This window comes from Penicillium soppii (assembly GCF_028829465.1).
Source record: "Penicillium soppii strain IBT 18220 chromosome Unknown utg000007l, whole genome shotgun sequence".
NCBI classification, from domain to species: domain Eukaryota; kingdom Fungi; phylum Ascomycota; class Eurotiomycetes; order Eurotiales; family Aspergillaceae; genus Penicillium; species Penicillium soppii.
In genome coordinates this window covers 202,550-227,292 of record NW_026643237.1, presented here as the reverse complement: position 1 = coordinate 227,292, position 24,743 = coordinate 202,550, and the positions used below count along the sequence as shown (strand labels likewise).

Sequence of the window (24,743 nt, the reverse complement as noted above, 5' to 3'; positions counted from 1 at the left end):
GCCTCAAATACGCCGTCATGTAACCTATGACAGCACATATGTACAGGAAAACCCCTGCCGGGAAGGTCTGATCAGGGCGGATCATGCTCTTGATCTAATGACAGATAGATCGGGCATGTCCGTAATAGCCACGTCAGTAGCGGGTTTTCATTTTTCCTCACCTGCCCGTGAGTTTCGCAAAAAGCTCACGGGTACCCTAAGTACCCATGAAAGTGCATAATAAATGCATACAATCACATTAGTTTTGATTATATTGGTGACCTGTTTTATATCGATTTAATATTGGCAACCCCGTCTCCTGGAATCATAATATACATATCAATACCGCTGCAGCAACCGCACCATATTCTGAACCTCGCTAACCCTCCCACACCCAGCCCAGCAGATTCTCAATGTCAAGGATTGTGCAGGGGTCTGTCTGCAACGGTAGCATTGTGATAGCAATGCGGTGGCCAATAGTTACTCATGTTTCGAATGTCAAATTGATGTCAACTTTAGCGCGTGGCATGACCGCAAGTCCTCGACAGGTTATTTAAGAGAAACAACATACGCAGAGACAACATACTCAGAATACATAGTCAACTTGTCCCTATACCACTATGCTCTTTCTATTATTAGTCACCATGCTTCTGAGCCCGTTTAAACCATGCGAGGGTTCCCCAATCTTCGAAGAGGAGTATCGGGGCAACTACGTACCAAAGGTTATCAAAACAGAATTTGACTTCCAGGTTGTGGCGCCGGATACTCCCTACGTGGCAGCGGCCGGTTCAGACAAGTTATACTTCATCGACACCCGGTTCGATACTGAGACTGCAAAGCACATAAAGGAACAAATTGAGAAGGCAAGTATACCGAGGCTGGATGAGTACGTCGCCATAGACGAGGTTTTGGCTACGGCGGAATTGAAAAACCGTGTGACCGGCGAAACGACATTCGTGTTTGACCCCGCCTATGCCAGGGTGCTGTTTGCAAAGGGAATGAACAGGCACAACCCGGAGCTCAAACTGCCTGAGCATGAGCCCGCCGGCGATTGGGAGGTGACCTACGACCTAGGCAATGCACACACGAAGCGGGGCTAGGTTCTGCTACGATTTTGGCTGTCACTCCGCCCAAGACTGCATACGGCAGTCAAATGGCAACTGTCGAATCTGCCACCACTATAGGGTTGACAACGAGTGTGACCAAATGCTGACTAATGCCATCGGCATATCCCACCCTCTTTGCTCGAAGGCTCTCGACACACCAAAGGAAGATAAAGAGATGGACGCCAGCTACTATCAACGGATTGACAAGTTGCACTGGTCCTAACAGAGCTGTGCCGGGTGCGAGATTGGACATCAATTCCAAGGGGATGAGCCAAGTGACTCTAGGCCTACTTGTGTTAGTCAATATTTGTTAGGGTGTTCTAGTATTTGGGAATTTAGATGTTGTAGACGGATGCGCCGACAAGAAATGCAGGCATAAGTGCCTTGATCTACATGCATCAATTCCCATCTGAAACGTAAGGGAAAACTGACCGACGCCTCTATCCGTCCGTGGCAACGCCTGCTCAACTTTGAAAAAAAGACATGTTAAACGGAGATTTCAGCCTGGGCTACGGGAGGTAGGGAAACGCAAGGGAGGAAGGAGGATAGCGGTGTGTTCTTCTTTGCTCTGTTTTTGTATGGTAGCCAAAACTCGTGGGTCTTGGACACATAACTAGAGGTTTCCCCCGAGTTCCCAGAGGAAACGAGGGGAACAATTATACAAGTCGAGAGCGTCAACATCAGGACCGGAGGATGACTAACAGTGTTAGGCGGGTGCAGAATAGTGGTGTCATGGGGCAGTACGCGGTCAAGGGGCGGCTATGTAGACGTCCAAAGTTACTGGTGGAAAGGCAGCCGTTTCTGGCCTCAAAAGCGGTCATTTTTCGGCGTCAATCCGACAGGTCCTCATATTCTAGTTGTAATCTTGAAGTCTCTAACTGGGTTGATTGGAGTTCACTGTAAATTCAATGTCAAAGTTATCGTATAAGTAGTTGAAGTATGACTTTTCCAACAATATATTTTTGCTAGATCCTTTTTAGAGCATTTTTTAAAATTCACTAAGTGTACATTTTAATCATATTCATTTGATAGAACATTCGAACATAAACTCGCCTGCCTACTTGTAAGACAACTATGGAGTACAGAGCTATAGTAGATAACCGGGAACACCTGCAGAATGCATGATGTCATACCTGATCTCGATCTACTTGAAATATAATTCGATCGATGCCCGTCTAGTTGATCTTGATTAAGATTTAATCTATTTCAGATTCGCAACATCAACATCTTTATGTCGCCCTGGATCAAAAGAAATAGCCTGGACGAGTCCGGGTCTGCTATTCATGGTGATCCAGATGCCCAGCATAGATCTGAACCCACCGAACGCTCGAGATTACTTCCTGATAATAATGAGGGATACCTGAGCCCTGATGATCCGGCGGTATGTTCATTATATCCATCTTACGGTATTCAAGCTAATGAAAAATCAATGTAGGTATCGCCCTACAATCTATGGAGCGTGCGCGCCCTGCGCGGCGTATCGATTATAGCTCTAGCGGCCAGCTTCATATGGTGGACCTTCCTTCTGGTGTCGATCTTCGTCAGTCCACCGATGATCCACACGCGCGGATCGGGATTCTTCGCTTTCTCATACACAACTCTGGCAACAGGATACCTAGTCTTAGGCCTGATGTTCTTCTCTGTACCATCGAAGCCCATGACCATTTGGGGCATAACGCTAGCCGTTCTACTGCTCGTCGATATGATTATCATCCTTGCTGTGCCTCGTATTCGCCTCGAGGAGGGCTGGGTCGGCATTGCCTCTGTTGTTTGGGTGACGCTGATTTCTATCTATCAGGTTGTACAGAATCGGGCGGTCGCTTGGGGGAAAAAGGAGGAAGAGGAGCGCCTTACTGGTCGTGAGGAGACGAGGCGCTCGTTGTTGGAGTGGGTTGCTGTTTTCGCCGAGACGATTTTGTTGGCCGTTATGGCAATTGCTGCGGTGTTGTTCACGGCGACGCTTGTTCTGCGCGCTTTTGATGCTGGGTTGGAGCCTCGCGGTGAGAGGTATTTGGTTCATGGAGACTCTTATCAAGTTCACCTCGCTTGTGTTGGAAACAAGACTGCCACCAATTCGAATTCTCCAACGATTCTTCTCGAAGGTGGGCATGGACCCGTCGAGCATACCCTGCAGCCTTTCATCGACGATGTCTATAACAGAGGATCTATCAGCCGATACTGTTATTGGGATCGGCCAGGATTCGGGTGGTCTGACAATGCCCCTTCACCTCATTCAGCGGGTATGTCAGCAGATGTGCTGGCAGAGGCTTTGGCTCTTGCAGAAGAGACCGGTCCTTGGGTAGTTGTCTCCGCGGGAGTTGGAAGTCTCTATTCTAGACTGTTTGCTAGTCGCAACACCCTCGAGGTTCGCGGTATCTTCATGATCGACCCACTTCACGAAGCATACCTGGGCGATCTCGGGCGACCTGGCCGTGGCTTCTTGCTGTGGCTCCGAGGTATCGTCTCCCCGCTGGGACTCGATAGACTTGCTGGCGCCATCCTACGAGGCCGCTCTCGCGAAGATCGTGTTATGGGTCGCTCGGCCTACCAGACTGGAAAGTACATCAAAGCCAAGCTTCAGGAGAGTCTCGTTGCTGTTACAATGACTGCAGCAGAGGTACAGACTGCTCGACATGTCCAGATGGGCAATGTCCCCGTGGTTGTTGTGAGCTCTGGCCAGGAGGTTCGAAAGGATTCTCTCTGGTCAAAGCGACAAGAGGATCTGTCTCATATTACAAACAACCTTCTCTCCTGGGATGTGGCAGAGGATGCACCGCATGAAGTATGGTCGACTGGACAAGGTCGGGAGATCTTGGAAAGACGCTTGAAGGATCTTGTTCAAGAGAGCGAAGCGTTTTAGTCTTGACACTAAGTATTTGTTTTCGAGCGTTCGGCATGTTTTGTAACGATTCAAGCAGATATGACACACGATTATGGACGTAATATTATTATCATTATTATCATGCAGTTCTATTCCAAATCAGACTCCCGAGATCGGTATAACACAGAAAAAATAGGAAGGAAAGTACTTACTCAAAGGATAGGCTGTGTACTATATGTTATTGAAGAAAACTACAACCGAGTTGGAATTTCATCAGTAATGCATTGGTGCTAGTCTCTAGATGCTGTTTTGAGATAACTTGATGGACTAGGCCATGCCAATTCCACCCCTAATTCGACGCAGACCCACCTCAACCTCGGGATCGAAATATCTCGGAGACAGGAACGACGATTCAAAATTTAAATCCTTCCTACCCGGGTAACATGACGCGAAAAGCGGAATCGAATATAGGGACGATGAAAAACGGACGGCGGAAAGACGAAATCCGTCACTCTAGACTAGCTCCCTTAAACCTCTTAGCAAGCTGCTCACTCTCGGGACTGGGAGATATGGAGCGGGGTAGTGTGGAGGGTTGGGGATTGCGACGTTTGCGGATTTGGGAATCCTGGGAAGATGACCGAGAAGGCTCGGCCGGGGTGGGCCAGGGGCGCTTAGGGGGCGCTCACCACTCTCCTGAAGAATTGTCATCAACGTTGCCCATCCTGGCGTATTCACAAGCTGGATTCCTTCGGCGGGAGATTTGGTTCGTGCGACGCGGCAGAGTAGCGACTCCTCGTCCTTTTGAAGTAAATTGAGTTAGCGTCATCTACACGAGTGCGAAAGTTGCAGTAAAGAACTGACCTTGTTGAATGTGCTAAGTCCATGCAAGAAGCACAAGATGTGGAAGTCGGAGACGCCTTGGATGGCCTTGTCGGTGTCACCATGGGACATGAGTTTCTGTGCGACGTGTCGAAGCTCCTGGCTCTCGCCGATGACTTCTCTGTTTTCAATGGGGAATCGGCTGTTGGTGAATATCGGGGATGATTCTGTTGGGAATCCGTGGGTGAGGGTCACTAGCAAGAAATCGACTGGGAAACTCGGCTCGGCATTCTCCTGGACGCTTGCGCCGTACTCATTAATTCGTCGGTAGAAGACTTCCGGGATGTATCTGGTTCTGCTTCCGATATCTTCATCATGCTCCGATTGTACCAGCATAACGGATGGGTCTGCGGAGGGCTCGATGATGTCTCCTCGAACCATCTCAACAGCAGACACGGACGCTTGGTACGAGCTGATAGCAATTGCACCTGCATCGTCTCCACTGAGCACACATGTTACAAAGTCCGAACCAAATTGACCCGTGCGACTCCATTTTGTGGACTTTGGGTTTTGTGCTTGAAGTCTGGCAGAAAAGGCGATTTCGAGTGAAGACAAGAAGTAAGAGTCAATGTGTCGCTTGCATACCACTGACCCGTCTCCACGGCCGGCATCAAGCAGGTCAGTATAAATTACACCAACCTTCTGCAACCCACACAGACGGGCCACCTCGTCCACTTCATGTTCATTGTGCCATTCATGAAGTGTAATGCCATCAACTTCACCCACCTGTGGGGGCTCATAAATTGCTTGCACAACAGCCTTCACACCAAGCGGTACTTCGGTGTACTCCTCGTAAGTGCCATATAAGAATCCCAGTCGCTGCGCACCCGACTTTCGCCAGAAGTCAAGCAGAGAGTTGATCAGATCCGGTGAGGCGAACTCAACATGGTCTACCATGCGGAACTCCTGGGGTTGCAAGCTGATTGCACTTGGTTGACACTTGGTGCAAATGCCTTCCGGCCAAGGGGAATGCCCTGAGGGACAGTCGGGTCGCACTCGGTAGTATGGTTCGTTGAGAGGGGGCATGAATGAGGTGCCCAGCTCGGGTTTGTTGGTCGCTGCGTTGATTTTCCGTAGGTATGAATGGAAGGAAAGGTGTTTGATCTTTTTCTCTGCCATATAGTTCTTGTCATATGGCTCAAGTGGCATGCAGTAGTCGCACATGCCTCGTGGGCCATGCTTGCACATCTTGTAATCCATTCCACGCTTGATCTTTCCATCTTTCTTGTCCAGCAAGTTGTCTAATGGGGATTGTTGCACTTGGTCCCACGGGTTCTTGATAGAAGCTTTAGCGGCACTAGATAGAGTGGGCTGTGGGCGGATCGGGACCGTCTGTTGTTCGGGAATAGGTGCGCCATTGAGACGGTGTTCTGATTTGGTGGAGCTGGTGCCGTTTGAAACTCCATTGTGCTGTGCCTTTTCCTTGTACCCAACAAAAAGCTTATCACCATGCCTGGAAGCCAGCGCGCGTGAGTAATCTCTTCTATGTAAGTTGCCATATCACTCAATAACTCACTTGAGGCCAACCTGTTGCAAGGAGACGCCTTGTAGTGTTGCTAATTGCCTTTCCTCGCCACCTGTGCCGATCGGTTTATTTGAAAGGGCGATGGATGAAGGTTCGACGTTTGCCGGGAGGTGTTCCAGGATCTGTCAGTGAAGTTTAGCAAAGCTTTGTAGGTTGCTTTTGAGTTCCGTAATCACGAGGAACAGTCAAGTACCTTTTGGTTGAGCGATGGGAACAGTTCCTGCGGACTGACCGTGAGTCGAAACTGGCCATTCCGACTCTCAAATCGCAATAGAATAGAGCCCATTTTGGTACCTGCAAGAGGTATGAGACTGGTTAAAGGAGATTATAAAGCGATTATAACCAGACTTCAAAGTTCCATAGGTTCATTCGAAAAGAAGACAGACAGTTGAGAGATGAAACCGAGCTTAACTCGAAGCTTGCTTGGTCACGTCACAGCCGGCGGGCGGTATGGTAATAGTATGACAAAACACCCCGCAATTGAACTGCAATTTATCGGCGAAGCTTTGGTAAAACAATTACCATTCATATAGATCTGTACGCGCTTAGAGGTTAACAATTTTTTCTTCGAAATGAGCTCTCAAATACCAAGTAACAGTGATGAAATATGACCGAAAAGTTCTCAGCATAGATGAGGAAGAAGCCAAGATGAAATTGGTAAGAAGGTGAACTATAGCGAAGGGCACGCAGTACGGTACTGCTTTAAGGGATGATCATTTACAATTTATAGTTACTACATGTTTGACAAGCTGATTTCTTGAAGAGTATTTGGAATATTCCATTAAACTATTGGGGAATGGAAAGGTCATGTCTGTTATCAGTAGAAGAAACGCCAGAGAACGCCCCAGGGAGAACCAAGAATAAAAAAGCAAACAGAAACATGGACTCGATCACTGAATCACACACTTCTTAGGCAGGCCGCAAGGCCCTTCATTGCTTTTCTCTTTCTTGGCTGGCTCCTGAGAACCCTGCTGCTGGGGAGCTTGCTCAGCCTCCTGAACGGGCGCAGCTGCAGGGGTCGAGCTCTCCGGCTTCGACTCGGCACTGCCATGCAGTCACTGGACCTTGGAGATGGTCTCGTAGAAGGCCTTGCCCTGGGCAGTGGCGACCTCGAGCTCAAGCTCACTGGGCTGGCGGGAACCATCGGCACCCTGTAGATAAAGGTCAGAAAGGTGGAGCTCGTCAATGTCTGTTGAGTAAACTTACAGCGAAGGTACCAGCACCCCAGGCACTACCACCGTGGACTTCGTTGAGGTTGCTGAGTTGGCTGAAGACAGTCTTGTAGCCGAGGGGAACGTAGATGAAGCCGTGATGAGCGAGAGTGCTCATGGAAGCAAGAGCAGTAGACTCCTGGCCACCACCTTGGGTACCGGTGGAGACGAAGAGACCAGCGTACTTGCCCCAGTAGCCACCGGAGGCCCAGATGCCACCGGTCTTGTCCCAGAAAGTCTTCCACTGGGCAGGGAAGTTACCGTAACGGGTAGGGATACCGAACAGAACGGCATCGTATGCAAGGAGTTCAGAGGGCTCAATAACAGGGTAATTGGCCTTGGCAGGAGCGTACATCTTGGCCAGGACTTCATCACTGAGGGTCTCGGCGATCCTAGAAAATTGAGTGTCAGTAAATTTGCATTCGAGAGCAAGATCAGTGTGACCAACTGGAAGATATCGGCCTGACCACCGGCAGACTCAATGCCCTTCTTCTCGGCCTCGGCCAATTTCAGGATGTGACCCCATGTGGAGTACTAATGATGTTATTAGCAAGCAAGGTAGGAGAGAGATTGATTGCCATTGAACAACTTACGTAGACGATAGCGACCTTGGGAGCCATTGTGACGGTATTGAGAGTGATTATTTGGGGATGGGAGAGAAATTGGTTAAGCGATGAAGGGCGGGGGGAAGGGAGCCTAATTATACTATTTCACCTCCCCCGCCAGGAGGAATGTTCTAGGTACCTTGTTCACCATAGTAACCATTATGGGAACCCAAGTACCATTTGCAATTAACAAGCGCAATAAAGCTTCACAATCAATCAGTCATCGATGACAGATCCAATGTATAATATGATTGGCTGGCTAGTATCCACACGGATATAGCTCTCTTCGGTAATTCTTACTGAGAACTGACAAATGAAAAAATTTATGTGCCAAGCGGGCATCACTCTAGTCAGTACCTTCATGTAACTAATGCAGGTCAAATTATTATTGAGACCCTTCGGAGGAGGGATTTCTCTCTAATTCTACGGAAATAACCTTGCGAAAGGATATATACTGTTTTTTTGTACGTCCGACAGGATTATTATCATGATGTCATGGACTTTGATCACAAAGCATTCATTTTTGGATGGCTACGGTTTTTGCTTTAAAATTTTAAAATTTCACTAACGCCCATATTGGTTTAGCTGGATCAGTAAGCTGACTTTGGCGTGTATGTACAATTGTGGTTGGCTGATAGTTCCCCTAAAAGGGACTTTGGTTGTGCGGCACTACAGGCGCTATGGGACCATATTCCGGAAACGCCATAGTGGAAGACGGGAGGGGATTTATGAATGATAAAAAGAGCGGTGGCCCGATTTTAAGGGCCCGATATCAAGCAAAAAATGGAACTGTTGATGGGATAAAGAAAAAAAAAATCGTGCTGAATACTTTCGCGCCAAATCCAATGGGGGTATCTCAGGGCCATCCCAACAAGAACCAAAAATGAAACAAAAATTAGACCCCTTGCTGGAAACCACCACTCCATGCCATGCAATGTCGCCATAAAAGAATCGGTGTAGCAAGCTAACCCCTTCCTCGTCCCCGGAAACGTCCACGCCCAAATCCTCCACCCCGTCCACGTTCGTTCCGCCATTCTCTCTCCCGCTCCTTTTCCCGCTCTTGTTCTTCCCGAATGAGTGTCCGCTCATGCTCTAGTTCTTCTTCTGTCTTCTCAGCGCGCATTGTAGGTCGTGGTAGGTTCTCTGTCCATCGAGGGTGGGCATTCGCACATCCTTTTCCTTCGGGACAGAAACCAGCCAGATAGAAGGTACACAAACGCCGACGCACATGTCTTTTCGCACACAGGGGTCCCAGTTCACAGTATCCTCGGTCGTAGTGTTCGCATGGCGGTAAACGTGCCTCTTCGCGGACGTGTTGGTAGAGGCAATCATCACCGTTGGTGCAGTATCCGGATCGAGAGAAGGACTGGCATTCCGGCATACGTCGGAGGTTGTATTCGTGGAGGTATTCGCATTTCAATCCTTTCTTACACAGGCCCTTGAGGAAATGCTTGCAAACTAGCGACCCATGTGTTGTGGATGGTGCCATTCCAGATGCTGTTGTGGTCGAAGTCGTCACGCGAGACGGAGTGGGATGACGGTCTGGGCAAGCAGGCCCAAGAGGACAGTGTCCCTCGCTGTAGGCTTTGCAGACGGGCACGTCGCTAGCGAGTCCGAAGCCGAAGCTCTTCCGAAGAAAGGGCATGAAAGTGAATTCATTGTAGCTGGGATCCCTTGTCGGCTCGGCTGATATGACATGTGCAGCTGCGCGTTGGAAGTCGGTAGCCATATTCTTCGTACCTTGAGTGGGAGGCGCAAGGTTAAGAAAGAATCAATAGTCGTCGCGAGTCTGAGCGGGAGGTTTTTGTTGATTGCTGGCTCCCAATTTAAACGGACACTTGGCAGGCCACAATTATGAAATACCAGAAGTTCCTTATATAATTGGGATCAATTGTACTCAGTAAAAGAATGGCCAAGAAGTGATTGAGATGCAGGTTGCGAAGATGTCTAAGAGGTTCTCCGGGCTTCGCCTTAGAAATCAGGCTAATAAATAAATTTGATTTGTTTGCATTTGTCATATCGCCTCCCGCCGCGGGCCTCATTCCTCACTCACAAAGTAACAAACGAGAAAATCGTTTCTTTCCATCTGATTATCTTATACAAAGTTTTAGGGCTGTGTACCTTTAATCACAAGAAACAAAAGGCTTATGTAGTGAAATCACGACCAATGCCAAGAGATCGAAGTTCACCACTCAGACAGAACAAGATCGATCGGTCAATTAAGTTACAATGAATAAATTCTCATCGGATTCTAATTTCCTTGCAAAAATCCGAGCTGTTGATCCATAACCTCCCGTACCATGGTCTCGACGGAGCGCCATTTCATCCCAAGCTCAGTCTCCGCCTTGGTGGTATCATTTGGCATCGCAAACCCCTGGGAATCCTCATTGATCAATGCACCAGAATCGGGATATAATTTGTGCACAATGCGTGCAATCTCCGATCCAGTCGTCTTCGGACCGGCCAGCAGATACTTTGAGCCATCCACAATCTTCGGATCAAGCGCTTTGATATGAGCCTCGGCCACATCTTGGATATGTACACCTGTAGTACTCGCGTTGGGGTTGGCTTGCATGATGAGACTCCACAAATTCCCGTTCGAACCATACTTGACTCCTTCAGCAGAAGTCTGCACAAGATTGTGTCCGTACACAAATGCAGGGTGCAAGGTCACCAACGCAAAGTGCGGCTTAGTAGCTGCCCGAAATTCCCAGGCTGCGTTGTTTGAGAGGAGCTTCGAGGCTAAATACAGTTTCATTGGTGTTGCAGCTGGATTTTGAGGATCCTCGAAAGATCCGTTCTCGTCAACTGAGAAGTCCCAATCATTGTCCTCTATACCCTTGGTCAGTACTCTTTGCCATTGCAAAGCCACTGGGGATGTATGGGATGCACTACCTTTAATCACACCACCCTCTGGAATACCACCTAATGGGATCAAAGAAGCAATCGAAGCAGTTACCACAACTTTCTTGATGCTCGGGACTTTTTCAGCTGCTTTCAGCACGGCAGTAGTTCCCTTCACAGCTGGATTGAAGTACGATTCCTTGTTGGTTCCATGAGGGAGCGGAGATGCAAGGTGAAGCACGTAGTCCACTCCATCCAATTTACCATCGAAGGCCGTCTCATCGGTGAGGTCTGGAACGATGACAAACTCAAGCTGGTTGGTGTATTCTGAAAGCAAAGTTTCCAGCTGCTGAGAAGGTTTGCGAACGCAGATCCGCAATCGGTACCCTGACTTGAGGGCTTCCACTGCTGTGGCGCTACCGATGAAACCTGTGGCTCCGGTAATGAAAATTAATCCTTTCGACATTTTGTTAGAGACCTTCTGCGGATGTTGTGTCGGAGCTACGATGGTGGGACTGTTTTGTTGATTGATGGCAGACACAACATGATGTGGACTGTTCTTTATATCAGCGATTTTAATTTGTAACACTCCATTTTACTGATCTATAATCTCGTGAAGTAGATTATAATCGACCCGTGTCACGTCATGATCTGAACGCTGTTGGTGGGCCGACCTAAGCGATGACAAAATATTGTGAACGAATTAAAGCTACATATGGAGCGATTTGAAATAAGCTCTGCATTTCATGCAATGGAATTATTTATAAAATATTGCTTGATATGGTGATCAGCCTAAATGCCGAGGCTGATGAAATCATCACATAAATGGTGCCACAACTGGATCGCCAATTTTGTTCGGGGATTTTATATTACGCTATCTCCCCGAAACCCCAGACTTCTTTCAACTCTATACTTCTCATCATTTGTGTCGAATATGCTATTACTAATCTTATATGATCGCCTGGCGGGCGAGGTCATTCAGCTAGCAATAATGTACATTTTCTTCATTTGTCATAGTGTGGATCGACTGTGTCTTCAGTTGAATAAAGTAGTCAAATTTAGTTCATCTTTTCGTGAGGGTTTATGAGCCTGTATTTCGGAGTTTCTCTGAAAACTAAGCTCTGTATCATAGCTCAGCGAAGCTTACTCGGGTTCTAAGCAATAAATCCTCAAATTAAACATCAGAGGCTACAGTAGAGCTTAGTAGCCTTAAAGGACCAAATGAACGAGACTGAAATTTGGGCGTGCTTTTTATTCGTAAATTTTTATTTGTTGAATAGTAAGCCGCATAAAAGTGCATCGATACTAGGGGCCATGAAATGAGACAAGAAACAAGAGGTAGGCGAAGTATTTCTCGCTACATATGTAGGTATTTCTATCGGCTGACTTATATGCAGATACACCTAGGTGTTAGGTATTACGTAGCTATAGCTTGTTGAGAGAGCCTGGAATTACATACCTACGTACCGGATTTCCCATGCAAAGTCTTGGCTTTCCCCTTCCGTTTTAGTGCTCAGTGAGCGCCGCTTTTGCTCACTGAGTAGATCTGAGCACGTCTCTGAGCACGCCGACCTGATCAGTGATCATCACGTGACTACGCTGAGCGACTCTCTGATCCCTCTGATCTGCTCAGTGAGCCTGATCTGAGCACTCTGATTTGCTCTCTGAGTATTGCTTACATGAGAGCCAGCGGCCTGACTTGACCACCCCAATAAAATGCAACACGCTATCTGTGCCTTCCAGTGCCCCCCCCACCGCCTTCGGGATGGGGGTGCACCACACCGTAAACCCAATTCACACCGTAAGCCCAATTTTGAAGCCATTCACATTAACTACTGCTTTTCACCCTGAGTATCTATCCAAAAAGACTCCCCTCCCTGCTGCGCAGCCACCACACTATCTGACAACATAAAACTCTCCCCAGTAGGCGACTTGGGTGGCGGTCGGCCGTACAATTTTGTCCACTGTTTTTCCAACCTCTTCTTCTCTTGTATAGCTTCTTTCTCTCTCCTGATCTTCATTGATCGAATCGCATCTTTTGTACTGAGTATACCAGAGTCTCCGATCTTAGGAATCTCTCTTTTAGTGATTTGTCGCTTCCGAGGGGCCTATATCTCCCTCATTCGACTAATTGTATCGCTCACGATATCCTTAAGGAAATCCGCCTTCCCCGCGGGGATTCCACCCCACTGAGAAATGAGGTTATTTTGCTTGCGAAAATGTTGTTTATAAGCAAGAAAAGGCTTGCCATCAAGAGGTCGGCAAATATGAGTCGTATGAGGCCGAAAACAAAAAGGGATAATACTGTAATCCTCGTAGAGTTGTAGAAATTCAACGGTCTTATGGGACTTATGACCATCGAATATTAACATACGTTTTTCACCCCTCTTAACCCGATCTTTTATAGCTAAATGAAATTTTTAAAGCCATCCAATAGCAAGGAAATCATTAATATATCCTTTAGGCGAAACAGCGGTCCAAAAGTGTGGTAGATCAGGGTGATCATACCAACTTTCCATAAACTTCTCGCCTTTGAAAATGAATAGCGGCTCCACGATCCACCCATCAGCAGCGATACACTCGATCGCCGTGATATTCTCAGCATGATCGAACTCAGCGAGATCAGGGCATCTTCCCTTCGTCCCAATAACCTTTCGAGCTTTTCCTTAGCCAGGTTGGAAGCCGCATTCGTCAAAGTTATAGATCAAGTGTGATGGGAGACCTTTAAGCACATTTGCAAGCTGATTATACCAGTGCTGTAGGTATCCTACATCTTCTGCTTCAAGTCGTTTTTTATCCTTCGTTCTCTGTGTCATAAGGCCCAACATAAGGTGTGGTGGGAGTCTTTTCTCGAAACGATACGCCCACATCTTACTGACTTCATGATTTGAACCAGCACGCACGAGAGCCCGATTCGCCCACTCTGTGAGCATCTCAGGGGTGACGGGGAGATATAAATCACGCATACGAATGATCCACTAGACTAGAGCTTTCTCCTGATACTCATCAAGAGCTTTGTTTTTAGGTATACGGGCGCTACGAGCCTGTTGACCCCGGCGAATGCGACCGCGCAGTATTTCGTACGAAACATCATATTCCCGCGCGATCTTCGCTGGATTCGGTTTTTTTTCGCGCTGGGCGGCTTCGCAGGCCTCGAGTACACGAGATTCGTCTATTTTAGGCGCCTTCGGCATGGTGGTTTGGTGGGAATAACGTGGAAAAAATAAATAGCTTCAAAATTGGGCTTACGGTGTGAATTGGGTTTACGGTGTGGTGCACCCCCATCCCGAAGGTGGTGGGGGGGGCACTGAAAGGCACAGATACCCCTCACAAATGTCTTTCTCTTATTTTAGAACGCTCGAATGCTCCATCAAAAAAAAGTTACGCATTAAACAGCCGCAAAATTGCGTGGCAATACTATTTCCTAGGAGCAAACACACAGAACAGCTCACCTCATTATCCTATGAAATTTTGGCTGCAATCTGCAGGCTCCTGGGAACAATTTATCTAGTTTGTCTTGGTATGCTGCTTCTCACTGGTCAAAGGCCAGAAAGCATAGGGAGCTCATCTTCTACAACTTTCAATTAGATCTATATGTGTTGGAATCATTCAATAGAGGAGTAGTTTGTAGTAATGCAATAGCCTCTTTGTAGCTAAATGCTACTCACGAGAATGATCTCGTAGGACAATTAATCCTACAACTCGGCCGATCAGGCATAGGGCAAGATTGCTGGTAGTGGCCAATCAGCAGGAAATAGGGTTATAACGCTTTGCTGCTCCTAGGAGCTTGAATTTTGATTTTGGTTTTCACTTTTTTTCGCCTACTTCTACTGATCACGGATCCTGGGAGCTAAGAGGGTACAATAAGCCTCGTGGTTATCTTAAGGGCCTATAAAAAAGCCACGCATCAGAAGCCATATTCAATACATATATATAACTTGGAGTCCTCAATTATGAACTCTATATATTTCAATTCTCTCCTCTAAACAGGATATATCAATTATTTTAAAACCACACCTCCCTATAGAATAAATTGAAACCTCTCCCCTAGCAGTGCCGCACTACTATATCTGATTTTATTCGGTCTCTTGGTTCACAATAACCACACATCTCCTTCAAGATATTCAAAATTTAAACAAATACAATCTTTCAAAGTGTTCAAGCCACGTGAATGAATCAGTATAGTTTCGGCAGAGAGTAAAGGTGTGAATCTTGATAGCTTCCGGTTTATTGATCCGTACGACTCTTGCTAATTTTGTCTGTCAAAGTAGATTCTAGGTATCACACAATTTTCAATCCTGATAACACTATATATCCGTTTATTTACGAAGAAATTAAAAAGAATAACAGTGGCTTGGAATGTTTGGATTCCAATTCTGCAGCCACCTCAGTTACCACCTTAGTGGCCTGCCTAGAAGAAACTCAGATACCAGAGCGTATCTCAACAGAAAACAATATAATTATATCTCAGAGAATAGGGCATAAGATGGCGATTAATTATACGCAGTCTTCACTACGGGAGAGTGGAAAGAGGATAAGAGTTTCGTACCCCCTCCAGGGAGCTTTCGAAGAGGATTAACCTATGAGCAAGGAACAAGGGAAAAGCCCCTTCTTACCTTCAGAGAAGCAGTCAGTTAGCAAAAGACTGATCCAAAACACACGCCAATATTTTAAAATAATCATGAACTATGTTACTTCTGCGATACGAGAAATATCGTCCGAGATAACACAAGAGATAAGGGCTGTATTGGAACTTACGACTCAACTACTACAGCAGAAATACAACGAGGAGACCAAAGAATTTGAAACGGAACCAGCCTTTGTGTGGCCAGGCAATTCAAAATGGTGCTCTAGGAAAGCGCGACTCCGGGCTAAGGGCTGTTCATCATAGATGAAGGTGTTTGGAGTCATTACCAGGATCTCTGGAGCTCCTGGGAATCAAAAGCACCATAAATTTAAATGCGACATCTGACTGGTCTAGTTGTGGGAGTCAATCCACTTGGTGTATCAGGCACGAGCTATAAAAAGATGGCTAGATGACTGTAACCAGCAATAACAATTTACTCTCTTACTCCAACCCACATTTTCTACCCCGAAAAATCCAGTCCCTCTTTATTCCAGATAACAAAGCTCTGATATTCGTGCCTGGTTCGAACACGCTCCTATTACTCAATACAATCACTAGTGCATGGCTTAGTGTTTAAAATTTAGGCCAATTATGCGAGTCAACTTTGCCCGACAATTGTGGTCTTTCAGCTTGTTTATTATGATGAATCCAGGTCGTCAATTTTGATCAACTCAGATGGCTCCTAGGAACCTAATAAAGAGCTAATCAGTGAAGATAGCTTACAAAACGTGCACAAAATAATGTGTAGTCTGATAGGTTCCCAGGGTTAATTCCTAGCAAGAGCTCTAGGCGTAGCGAACCAAAGTTATATCAAAAAATCATTAAAGCATCCACAAAGCCTTCCAAACAGATCTCCAATATGCCTTGTGTATCAGCTTACTCCTTCACTTCAACATGAACAGTAGCCACCTTGCCCTCCGACTCCCTGGCTTGCTCCTTCATATCCGCAACAGCAATCTCACCAATATCAACCGCGTCATCGCCATCGAAGTACTTGGCGATTTCCTCCATGGGAGTATACCGGGTTTCGATCAAGAAGGTGTAGATAACGAAGACCTCCGCTCCAAGGAAGACGCAGTATACAATGTAATACTTCCAGCCAATGGCGTCGAGGGCAATCGCGTTGATGTACTGGTTGAAGAAGAGGGCCGCGGTGACGCAGAAGTTCAGCCAGGTGAAACCCTTGGCACGGAGACCGTAGGGGAGAATTTCGGTGGTGTAGGTTGCCATCAGACCGGATCTGAGAGGAAACCAAATTTTAGCGACTGTTGGTATAAGACTTTGTTAGATGAGAATGAGAACTTACTTTATATCGTAAAATAATCCGTAGAGAACAGTCAGGACGACGAAGATGTATCCCAGCGCCTGATTAGCCGCGATCGCATAGCGAGCTGACACGATAGTCCATGCATTGAAGACCACGAACGTGCCAACCGTCGAAACCATGTAGACCGGTCGTCGTCCCAACCTATCGATGAAGAAGGCCAGGGTTAAGTTGGTAATCAAGGCCTCAGACTTGATACCAGCGTTGATTCCAAGCTGCGTAGAGGCCTTGGTGATACCAACACTGTCCATAACTTGCTTGAGATAGTAAGAGATCAAACCATTGCCACTCCATTGACTGAAGAGACCCAGAGCGGTGATCAGACCAATTCGCTTGCGGTTGCCCTTGGTCTTCAAGAAGTCAACCCAGCGAGTTTGGTCAATCTCCTTGTCCAGATCGATGGCGGCCTTGATCTCGGCATACTCCAGGTGCACAAATGCGTCATCCTGGTCTCCCTCGCCATGGTACTTGACGAGAATTCGCATGGCTTCATCGTGTCTTCCCTTGCTCATTAGCCAACGGGGGCTTTCTGGCATGAGCCAGATACCGCAAACGATGACAATGGTGCAAATAGCTTGCAACAGGCTGGGCAGACGCCACGACCAGTCGCTCTATGGAAGGAAGAGTATCAGTCGAGAACAAGTATATCCACGGTAGCTGTTTGGCGATGATACTTACCTGAATTTTCAATGTACCCAATGTCACCCAGCTAGCAATGAATGCACCAGAGTGATAAGAAGCACCACTAAGCGTGACAAGAACGGCCCGATCTTGAGGATGCGCGATCTCCGCAATCAAAAGCGGAGCACTACCAAGAACAAGACAATCACCAAATCCAATAAGCAGACGAGCAGCAATGAACATGCCAAAGCCAGTAGCGCCAGACTGCAAACCAACAGCAAGTAACATAATAAGACATCCAACGAAACAACCCAGTCTACGGCCCCAGGCATCAATCATGTAAGGCACAACGAACAGACCGAGCAGAGAACCAAGACTCATGGAGGCATTAAAGAGACCCAGAAGCGAGCCGTGAGGGTGCCCAAAGTATTCCTGCCAGTAGGAAAGAGTTTGGAGACCGTTCATCATGGAACCGTCGAAACCGTTCGCGGTGTTGGTCATGATCAGGATGACGATGTAGATATACAGGGTCCGCATGTTCTTCCTCTTCCACCATGGTACGCGCTCGAACTCCTGGTGCGCGAAAAAGAAGTGTCCCTTTGTCGGCTTAACCGGTAGGATCTTCTGGCTCGGCTTCGGGGGCCGGAATCGCAACGCCATGACTGCTGTAGCGTATGCTGGACTGGATGTAGGTGAAGATGAGAAAGGCAAAAGAGGTGTAATGAGTTAATGAGTCCACTTCTCACTGCAGTCGGGGATGAAAGGGAGCTTTGAAAAGGCCCCCTCTTATGAATTTCGAGACAGCCATGAGCTTGACAACCCTTGTCCTCCGTACAGAGGGTGGCTTGATCGATTCCCGGCTGTATTGTCCCCAACCGGGCTTGTCACGATATGTTGCCACCCCATTTAGTGTTAGCGAGTAGCTTGAGCTGGCCAAGGGTTATATTTGCCTGTTCTGCATTTTACCGAAAATATTGGCATTTTCTTGGTATGCTCGTATCCTTGACGCGCTATCTCTTGGGTCCATGATTCTTCATACCTTGGCGGTGCATACTCCAGACCCTGCAGGCTGTGGGGGACTGGGGGTGGAGACTTGGGAGACTTAGGGTTAGCGGTAGACACTTGCGGGGGCCTGAGAGGGGCTGCCTAGTCCAGCTAGACCTTATTTGGTAAGAGGACGATTAACTTAACGTTAGCTTAACTGGGTTTAACTGGAGGTCGAAACTTACAGAGTTACCGCCGGCAAGTGGAGGGTTCAGCATTAGCCGAGCTTGAGAGAGCGTTTACTTGGTTTGATTTTAATCTCAGCCACTTTACTAGTTAAGCTTGCCGGGAAAAGCGTGCAAGTTACAAACATGTCAATCTAGTAGTCAGGCATAGCATGTGGTTAATATTCATTAAAGCTTTGATCGACATGGAGATGCAAATCCCCTCTTTTTAAGCGGCTTCACTATCCGCAAACCCGTTGATAATCAACAGCCTGACTGATTGCTCGCCCAGTAATTGCCAAGAAGGGCTATCCATGTGGTTTTGACTACTGTATGTACTATTCCTTTCGGAGAAATTGTGGGGTAGAGCCTCTTTTGGACCTTGAGCTCCAATTTAGCCTATACAGCGTGCTTGGCATCCCTGCTTGGTGGCCTATCAACAGCCTAATTTACCCCCTCATTCAGCTGCATGCAGCTAACAAAACAATGTAGTGACCTGTAAAAATATACAGTTGGAAGCCAAATTCCCCTCCTGGCTTATCTTTCCTTATCAAATCATGACTCTACAGTGCAGCCCAACTCGGATAGTGGTCAGGTCTCGTCGTGTATTGGCTAGCTCCTGCGGGACTATCTCCCAGAACTTGCTTAGATTTCAACTGTACCCCTCTCATACACGATCGAGCAATATTTGGCTAAACATGGCAAATCGGTGCTACGCGACTACTTAGCATGTGGGCTAATGGGGTGGATGCGTGCTGTAGAATATCTGGGAATATGACACCTGTGAGAGTGTGGAACAGAAGCCGCTAGTAATCCTGGCTAATAGCAAGCGGAGTATCTCAATTGGTATATTTAAGTATTTTACCCAAGGGAGGGTGAAGTGAAAGAACATAGATTATTCCTCTACCCTTCATTCTCTTCATTGCGTGAGCTAGCCATGTCGGATACAGTCAACCCTATCATCTCAGGCTTCGCGCCCGATCCATCCGTGGTCTTGGTGGGCGACTGGTTTTATCTCGTCAACTCCAGTTTCCACGCTTTCCCCGGTCTACCTATCTACGCCTCTCAAGATCTGGTATCATGGAAGCAGATCGGTAAGTCTCCCGGTCGCTTAGTAGATGGGAGAGACAATTCGAGCTTCCGCTAACGTGCGAGCGAACAGGAAATGCAATCCACCGCCAATCCCAGCTTAGCCTCACAAAGTCGCAGGCAAACCTCTACCCGGTGGATGATGGCAAGATCTTGGTCGGGAGTGGAGGCCTATACGCGCCCACGATCCGTCATCACCAGGGCAAATTCTATGTCGTCTGTACCAATGTCATCCGTGCAGAGGGAAAAAACAGGGACGCGACGGAGAATTTTATAGTTTCCACCGATGATATCTGGTCAGGCACATGGAGCGATCCGGTCTACTTCGAGTTCGAGGGGATCGACCCGAGTCTTCTGTTCGATGATGATGGAAAAGTCTACCTGCAAGGGTCCGGTGGAATAGGCCCAGGCACCACGATCAACCTCTTCGAAATCGACCTCAAGACCGGCGCAAAATTGACCGAGGAGATGATCATCTGGAACGGCACTGGTGACATTTATCCCGAGGGGCCGCACTTGTATAAGGTCAAGGGCTGGTATTACTTGCTCATCGCGGAGGGTGGGACCCATGGCGGGCATATGGTGACGATGGCACGCTCTCAGAATGTCTTTGGCCCGTATGACTCGTGTCCAAGCAACCCCGTCCTCACGGCGCGTGGTACTCAAGAGTTTGTCCAGTATACCGGCCACTGTGAACTCTTCCAGGACAAAGAGGGCCAATGGTGGGGAACCTGCCTTGGAGGCCGTCTAGAGGACCAAGGGAGATGCCCCATGGGCCGCGAGACCTTTTTGACCCGGGTCGACTGGGAAGGCGACTGGCCGGTCTTTGATCAAGTGAAATTGAGCCCCCGCAGCCTTTCAGCAACCCGTTCGAGCTCGCACCTCACGGCTGAGGCTGGGTTGGACTATCTCTACATTCGAGATGCTATAATGAGCAATTATCGGATCGAGAATAACCATTCATCCCTGACATTGACTGCATCATCGGTCGATTTGTCCCACCCGACAGACAGCCCGACCTTCATTGGCAAGCGGCAACGGAAATTATCCGGCAGCAGCTCTGTGGTCCTCGAAGCAATTGAGGGTTCCTGGAGCTCTTCAAAGATCCAGGCTGGTCTCGCCTGTTACAAGGAAGAGCACCGCTTCTCAAGAATATACTACGACCCTTCTCAGCAAGCGGTGGTTTTTGAACTGGTCAATGCTGGCCAGAAAATCGTTCGAATTGAGAAACATACTCTCGAGGAAGTCCCTCGCTCGCTGCTTTTCCGGATAGAGTACACAGAGAAGCAGTATTCCCTGCTTTATTCATTCCAACCTCACGTTAGAAATGACTGGACGTGCCTTGGAACAGTTGATACTTTGGACATGACTGATCCTGATTTTACTGGCCCGATCATTGGCGTCTACGCTGTTGGGCAGACGAAGGGTGTGCAAGTTCATTTTGAGGGTCTAAATGTCGAGTAAATGTTGAAATCGATAGAATTGATACCTTATTTTTCTCACACCTTGGCGCCACGATGGTCTAGTTAGACTATTGAGGACGACCCAAGCACTTTTCAGTAGTAAAGTAGGCTTCAGGTAGTCTGGACCATCCGATACACTGGAGAAGCACTAGTTACTCAATCAAATTGAACCATTTTAACTATTATTCCTGTTAAAGCCAGCCGGTCACGGTCCATCTACAGGTGTGATTTTCTCAATAGAAGAAACAGAAGACTTGTATTCTGTAGTAGGGCCTAAAGGCACCAACTCTTAAGCAGCCATGTCTACTTCATGATTTGAACTTTGACAATTTCAGGCATTCAAGCCCTGGGCCAAGAAAAGCACATTTCACAAAACCTAACTATGTGCTTCAGTGGACGCTGGCTGAATATGAACGGGCACAGTAAAGTTATACTGTGCATCAGGCATAGGGAGCGTCTCAATAACTGCTGGGCTACCCTTCAATGTAAACTCGAAAATCAAGTCTTCGGAGTTGTCTAATGCAATTTTGTAATGCCCTGGGAAAATAACGAGACTTCCATTCTCATCAGCTCGTGCCAGTGAGCCGAGAGTGAGAGGCAAGTCTGCCACTTGATCGCTTCCGTGAGCAATATTGTGGAGACGCGCGTATGACAAAAGGGACTTGTTTGGTCGTGGAGCCGGGCCTGCATCCTTGCTGGAAAGGAACAGCAAGCTAACGTAGTCAGAAGTTTCATGGCCGACATTCTTGACTCGTGCCTTGACAGTGGTAAAGGGTGTGTTGTCGTTGATCGAACCGCCAGAATTTCTTTGGCATGAGGCAACAAGGTCCTGAATGTTGTATTCCCGATTTAAAGTCTCTTCCCAGTCAAACTTGAATTTTGTGTAGTGAAGACCGTAGCCGAATGGGATCACCGGCTTTCCGGTGTACCATTTGTATGTTCGTCCGGGATATGAATCTTTAGGGCGAAGGTTGATGTCGAAGATATTTACCTTGTCGGCATAGCTGGCGGGATACTGCGTGACTGGTAGTCTGCCAGCAGGTGATCGTTTGCCCACAAGGACATCAATTAGAGCAGTGCCTCCGCTTTGACTGGGATATCCCGCCCAAACCAGAGCTTGAATATCTTTGTTCTTCAAAATGGCACTGTCATCAACCTGGCCGCCTCCGAATTGGATAACTACCATTGGCTTCGAGAGCTTGGACAAGCTCTTGATGAGATCAAGTTGGTTTCCAGGCCAAGCGAGTGAAGTCCGATCAAGTGTTTCGGACTCGAGGGAGTTGTCGATGCCACCAAGATAAACAATCAAATCAGACTTCTTTGCGGCTGCTAGAGCTGCTTCAAATCCAGTAGTATTCTGATTATTGATTGCTGTACCCATGGCATAATTCACTTTCCACCTCAGGTCGCTCTCAAATGCTTCCAATGGGCTGATCAAGTATGGTGCATCGCCAGAGTAATCGCCTTGCATTTGAGTCGTCGCGTTTGCGAATGGTCCAATCACGGCGACACTCTTGAATTTATGCGGAGAGTCCAAAGGAAGAAGGTCGTCATTTTTGAGAAGTGTCATACCTTCGACTGCAGCCTCATACGCGAGAGCCTCTGCCGCAGGGGTAGATACGTCCGAGAAATCGAGATCGTCATACTTTCCGCCATCGAAGAAGCCGACCGTAAACAATGCGGAATATAGTCTTGCCAAGGACTGGTCCATGACTTTGACTGAGGTCTGGTTTGCTGCGAGAGATTCGTTCAGCTTCAGGTATGAGGAACCACATTCCAAATCAACACCGGCATTGAGGGCAACGGAGGCTGCTGCTTCTTCGGTGTCGGTAAAGTTGTGGTATTGCCAGATATCTGTGACTGCGCCGCAGTCAGACACCACGTAGTGATAGTCTGCATTGAAATTCCAGTGCTTTCTGAGTACCTCATCAAGAAGGTATTCATTCGCACAGGCTGGAATGCCGGAAACCGAATTGTACGAACACATAATGCTTCCCACATCCGTGTCACGCACGCAAGTCTTGAACGGAGCCAGGAAGTAATCACTCAGATCCTGCTGGGTGGGGTTGTAGTTATTACCATATCTGCCCGTCTCCAAGTCGTAGACCGCGTAATGCTTGCATGTTGCAATGACCTGCTTGTTCTTCGGGTCATCACCCTGAAGTCCCGGAACAAAATTGCGAATATAATTCTGTGCGACAAAAGCATCCTCGCCGGGCGTCTCTTGCCCTCTTCCCCATCGAGGATCCCTGAAACCATTGATATTCGGGGCCCAGAAATCGAATCCCGAAAATCCATTGTTGCCAAATGCTCGTCCTTCTTTGCCAATTACTTCAGCGATTTTCCGAATCAAAGCGTCATCGAAGGAAGCCGCTGTCAGGATCGGGGCAGGGAAGCTTGTGGCATAGCTGAAATTGGCTGGTTTGGAAGTGAATTGCACACCCGGTGCAGAACCAACACCATGCGTTGCCTCACTCCACCACTCGTAGGAAGGCAAGCCGAGGCGGGCAGATCCGGCTGAAGCATCCACAAGATTAAGGATCTTTTCCTCCAGGGTCAGGGATTCAACAAGCGAATCGACTCTCTCTGCAATGCTCAATGAAGTATCACAGATAGGATGACTGCAGAGGGGCTGTGTTTGGCACGCTGGCACGAATTTAGTGTTCACTCCGCCCCCTTGTGGACTCGAGATCTTATACAAAGACATACTAAATACAGTTCCACGATGTTAGCACCTTGTTCTCTTTTGAGTCTTGCATTTGACTTACACATAGCCTCCTCCACATGAGCTGGATGGTTCAGTTGCGCATTTCGAGTTGCAGCTGCTGTCATCCGTCTTGGTTGCGAGGCTGAAATCGGGCTCACTCCCACAGAAACATTGCCTATTTAGGGGTCACGTTGAGAATCAACGGTTCTATCGATTAAAAGACAGTTCGCTTACGTTCCAAACTCGATGCCACCATAAGCAAAACCTCGTTGACCGCACCAGTTGGCACAGTACTGAGGCGTCATACCAATGGTGCTAAGTTTCGCTGCCGTCAAAATGCTCACTTTGGGATCTAAGTAACACCCAACGTAGCTTTTTGATGCACCGTAGGCTGCCTTCGATGCTGAATTGTCACCATTGCAGACAGATGCTGCGTGGACGCCGGTGTGTACTGCTATAAGAGATAGCAGTACTGTTGCACCAGCGCGAAAGGGCTGAGGTGGTGCCATGATGATTCCCTTCCAATTTCCGCGCCCAAAAACACAGGAAACTCGTAGTCTTTACCCAGCAAAAGTTTATAGGATAATAATTCACTCTCCAGGGCTATGATGAACAAGTCTAAGTGATTGCTGGATACTTAAATATGGGCTGCTGCATATTGAAATCCCTGCTTAAAGAATTTCGTCATCGATCCCTAGGCTAAATTACGGATTTCCCTAATTAGTCGGATATAC

The 24,743-nt window shown here is 47.6% G+C and overlaps 11 protein-coding genes across 11 annotated transcripts; 4 read left to right on the top strand and 7 right to left on the bottom strand.

Annotated features, from left to right (window-relative positions):
• Positions 1-623: 623 nt before the first annotated feature.
• On the top strand, positions 624-1,079 carry N7529_009341 (uncharacterized protein; the record flags this gene model as incomplete). Its single annotated transcript, XM_057244868.1, has 1 exon — positions 624-1,079. One exon carries the CDS (start codon positions 624-626, stop codon positions 1,077-1,079), a length of 456 nt encoding a protein of 151 aa, XP_057093131.1.
• Positions 1,080-1,568: 489 nt separating this feature from the next.
• On the top strand, positions 1,569-2,013 carry N7529_009340 (uncharacterized protein; the record flags this gene model as incomplete). Its single annotated transcript, XM_057244867.1, has 2 exons — positions 1,569-1,603; positions 1,827-2,013. The coding sequence occupies 2 exons, from the start codon at positions 1,569-1,571 to the stop codon at positions 2,011-2,013; spliced, it is 222 nt and encodes a 73-aa protein (XP_057093130.1).
• Positions 2,014-2,316: 303 nt separating this feature from the next.
• Positions 2,317-3,945, top strand: N7529_009339 (DUF2417 domain-containing protein; the record flags this gene model as incomplete). Its single annotated transcript, XM_057244866.1, has 2 exons — positions 2,317-2,466; positions 2,521-3,945. 2 exons carry the CDS (start codon positions 2,317-2,319, stop codon positions 3,943-3,945), a joined length of 1,575 nt encoding a protein of 524 aa, XP_057093129.1.
• A 474-nt stretch (positions 3,946-4,419) lies between these two features.
• Positions 4,420-6,596, bottom strand: npl4 (nuclear protein localization protein 4; the record flags this gene model as incomplete). Its single annotated transcript, XM_057244865.1, has 4 exons — positions 4,420-4,704; positions 4,768-6,238; positions 6,302-6,432; positions 6,504-6,596. 4 exons carry the CDS (start codon positions 6,594-6,596, stop codon positions 4,420-4,422), a joined length of 1,980 nt encoding a protein of 659 aa, XP_057093128.1.
• A 604-nt stretch (positions 6,597-7,200) lies between these two features.
• On the bottom strand, positions 7,201-8,141 carry pst2 (putative NADH-quinone oxidoreductase Pst2; the record flags this gene model as incomplete). Its single annotated transcript, XM_057244864.1, has 5 exons — positions 7,201-7,347; positions 7,375-7,461; positions 7,517-7,903; positions 7,966-8,055; positions 8,115-8,141. 5 exons carry the CDS (start codon positions 8,139-8,141, stop codon positions 7,201-7,203), a joined length of 738 nt encoding a protein of 245 aa, XP_057093127.1.
• Positions 8,142-9,090: 949 nt separating this feature from the next.
• On the bottom strand, positions 9,091-9,855 carry yth1 (cleavage polyadenylation factor RNA-binding subunit YTH1; the record flags this gene model as incomplete). The annotated part of the gene is made up of 1 exon (XM_057244863.1): positions 9,091-9,855. The coding sequence occupies one exon, from the start codon at positions 9,853-9,855 to the stop codon at positions 9,091-9,093; it is 765 nt and encodes a 254-aa protein (XP_057093126.1).
• A 522-nt stretch (positions 9,856-10,377) lies between these two features.
• Positions 10,378-11,436, bottom strand: N7529_009335 (NAD-dependent epimerase/dehydratase; the record flags this gene model as incomplete). Its single annotated transcript, XM_057244862.1, has 1 exon — positions 10,378-11,436. The coding sequence occupies one exon, from the start codon at positions 11,434-11,436 to the stop codon at positions 10,378-10,380; it is 1,059 nt and encodes a 352-aa protein (XP_057093125.1).
• Positions 11,437-13,948: 2,512 nt separating this feature from the next.
• Positions 13,949-14,164, bottom strand: N7529_009334 (uncharacterized protein; the record flags this gene model as incomplete). Its single annotated transcript, XM_057244861.1, has 1 exon — positions 13,949-14,164. One exon carries the CDS (start codon positions 14,162-14,164, stop codon positions 13,949-13,951), a length of 216 nt encoding a protein of 71 aa, XP_057093124.1.
• A 2,309-nt stretch (positions 14,165-16,473) lies between these two features.
• On the bottom strand, positions 16,474-18,202 carry N7529_009333 (putative hexose transporter; the record flags this gene model as incomplete). The annotated part of the gene is made up of 3 exons (XM_057244860.1): positions 16,474-16,837; positions 16,904-17,532; positions 17,600-18,202. 3 exons carry the CDS (start codon positions 18,200-18,202, stop codon positions 16,474-16,476), a joined length of 1,596 nt encoding a protein of 531 aa, XP_057093123.1.
• Positions 18,203-19,687: 1,485 nt separating this feature from the next.
• Positions 19,688-21,303, top strand: N7529_009332 (putative xylosidase/arabinosidase; the record flags this gene model as incomplete). The annotated part of the gene is made up of 2 exons (XM_057244859.1): positions 19,688-19,844; positions 19,913-21,303. The coding sequence occupies 2 exons, from the start codon at positions 19,688-19,690 to the stop codon at positions 21,301-21,303; spliced, it is 1,548 nt and encodes a 515-aa protein (XP_057093122.1).
• Positions 21,304-21,678: 375 nt separating this feature from the next.
• Positions 21,679-24,518, bottom strand: N7529_009331 (uncharacterized protein; the record flags this gene model as incomplete). The annotated part of the gene is made up of 3 exons (XM_057244858.1): positions 21,679-24,010; positions 24,071-24,184; positions 24,244-24,518. The coding sequence occupies 3 exons, from the start codon at positions 24,516-24,518 to the stop codon at positions 21,679-21,681; spliced, it is 2,721 nt and encodes a 906-aa protein (XP_057093121.1).
• Between the last annotated feature and the right edge of the window lie 225 nt (positions 24,519-24,743).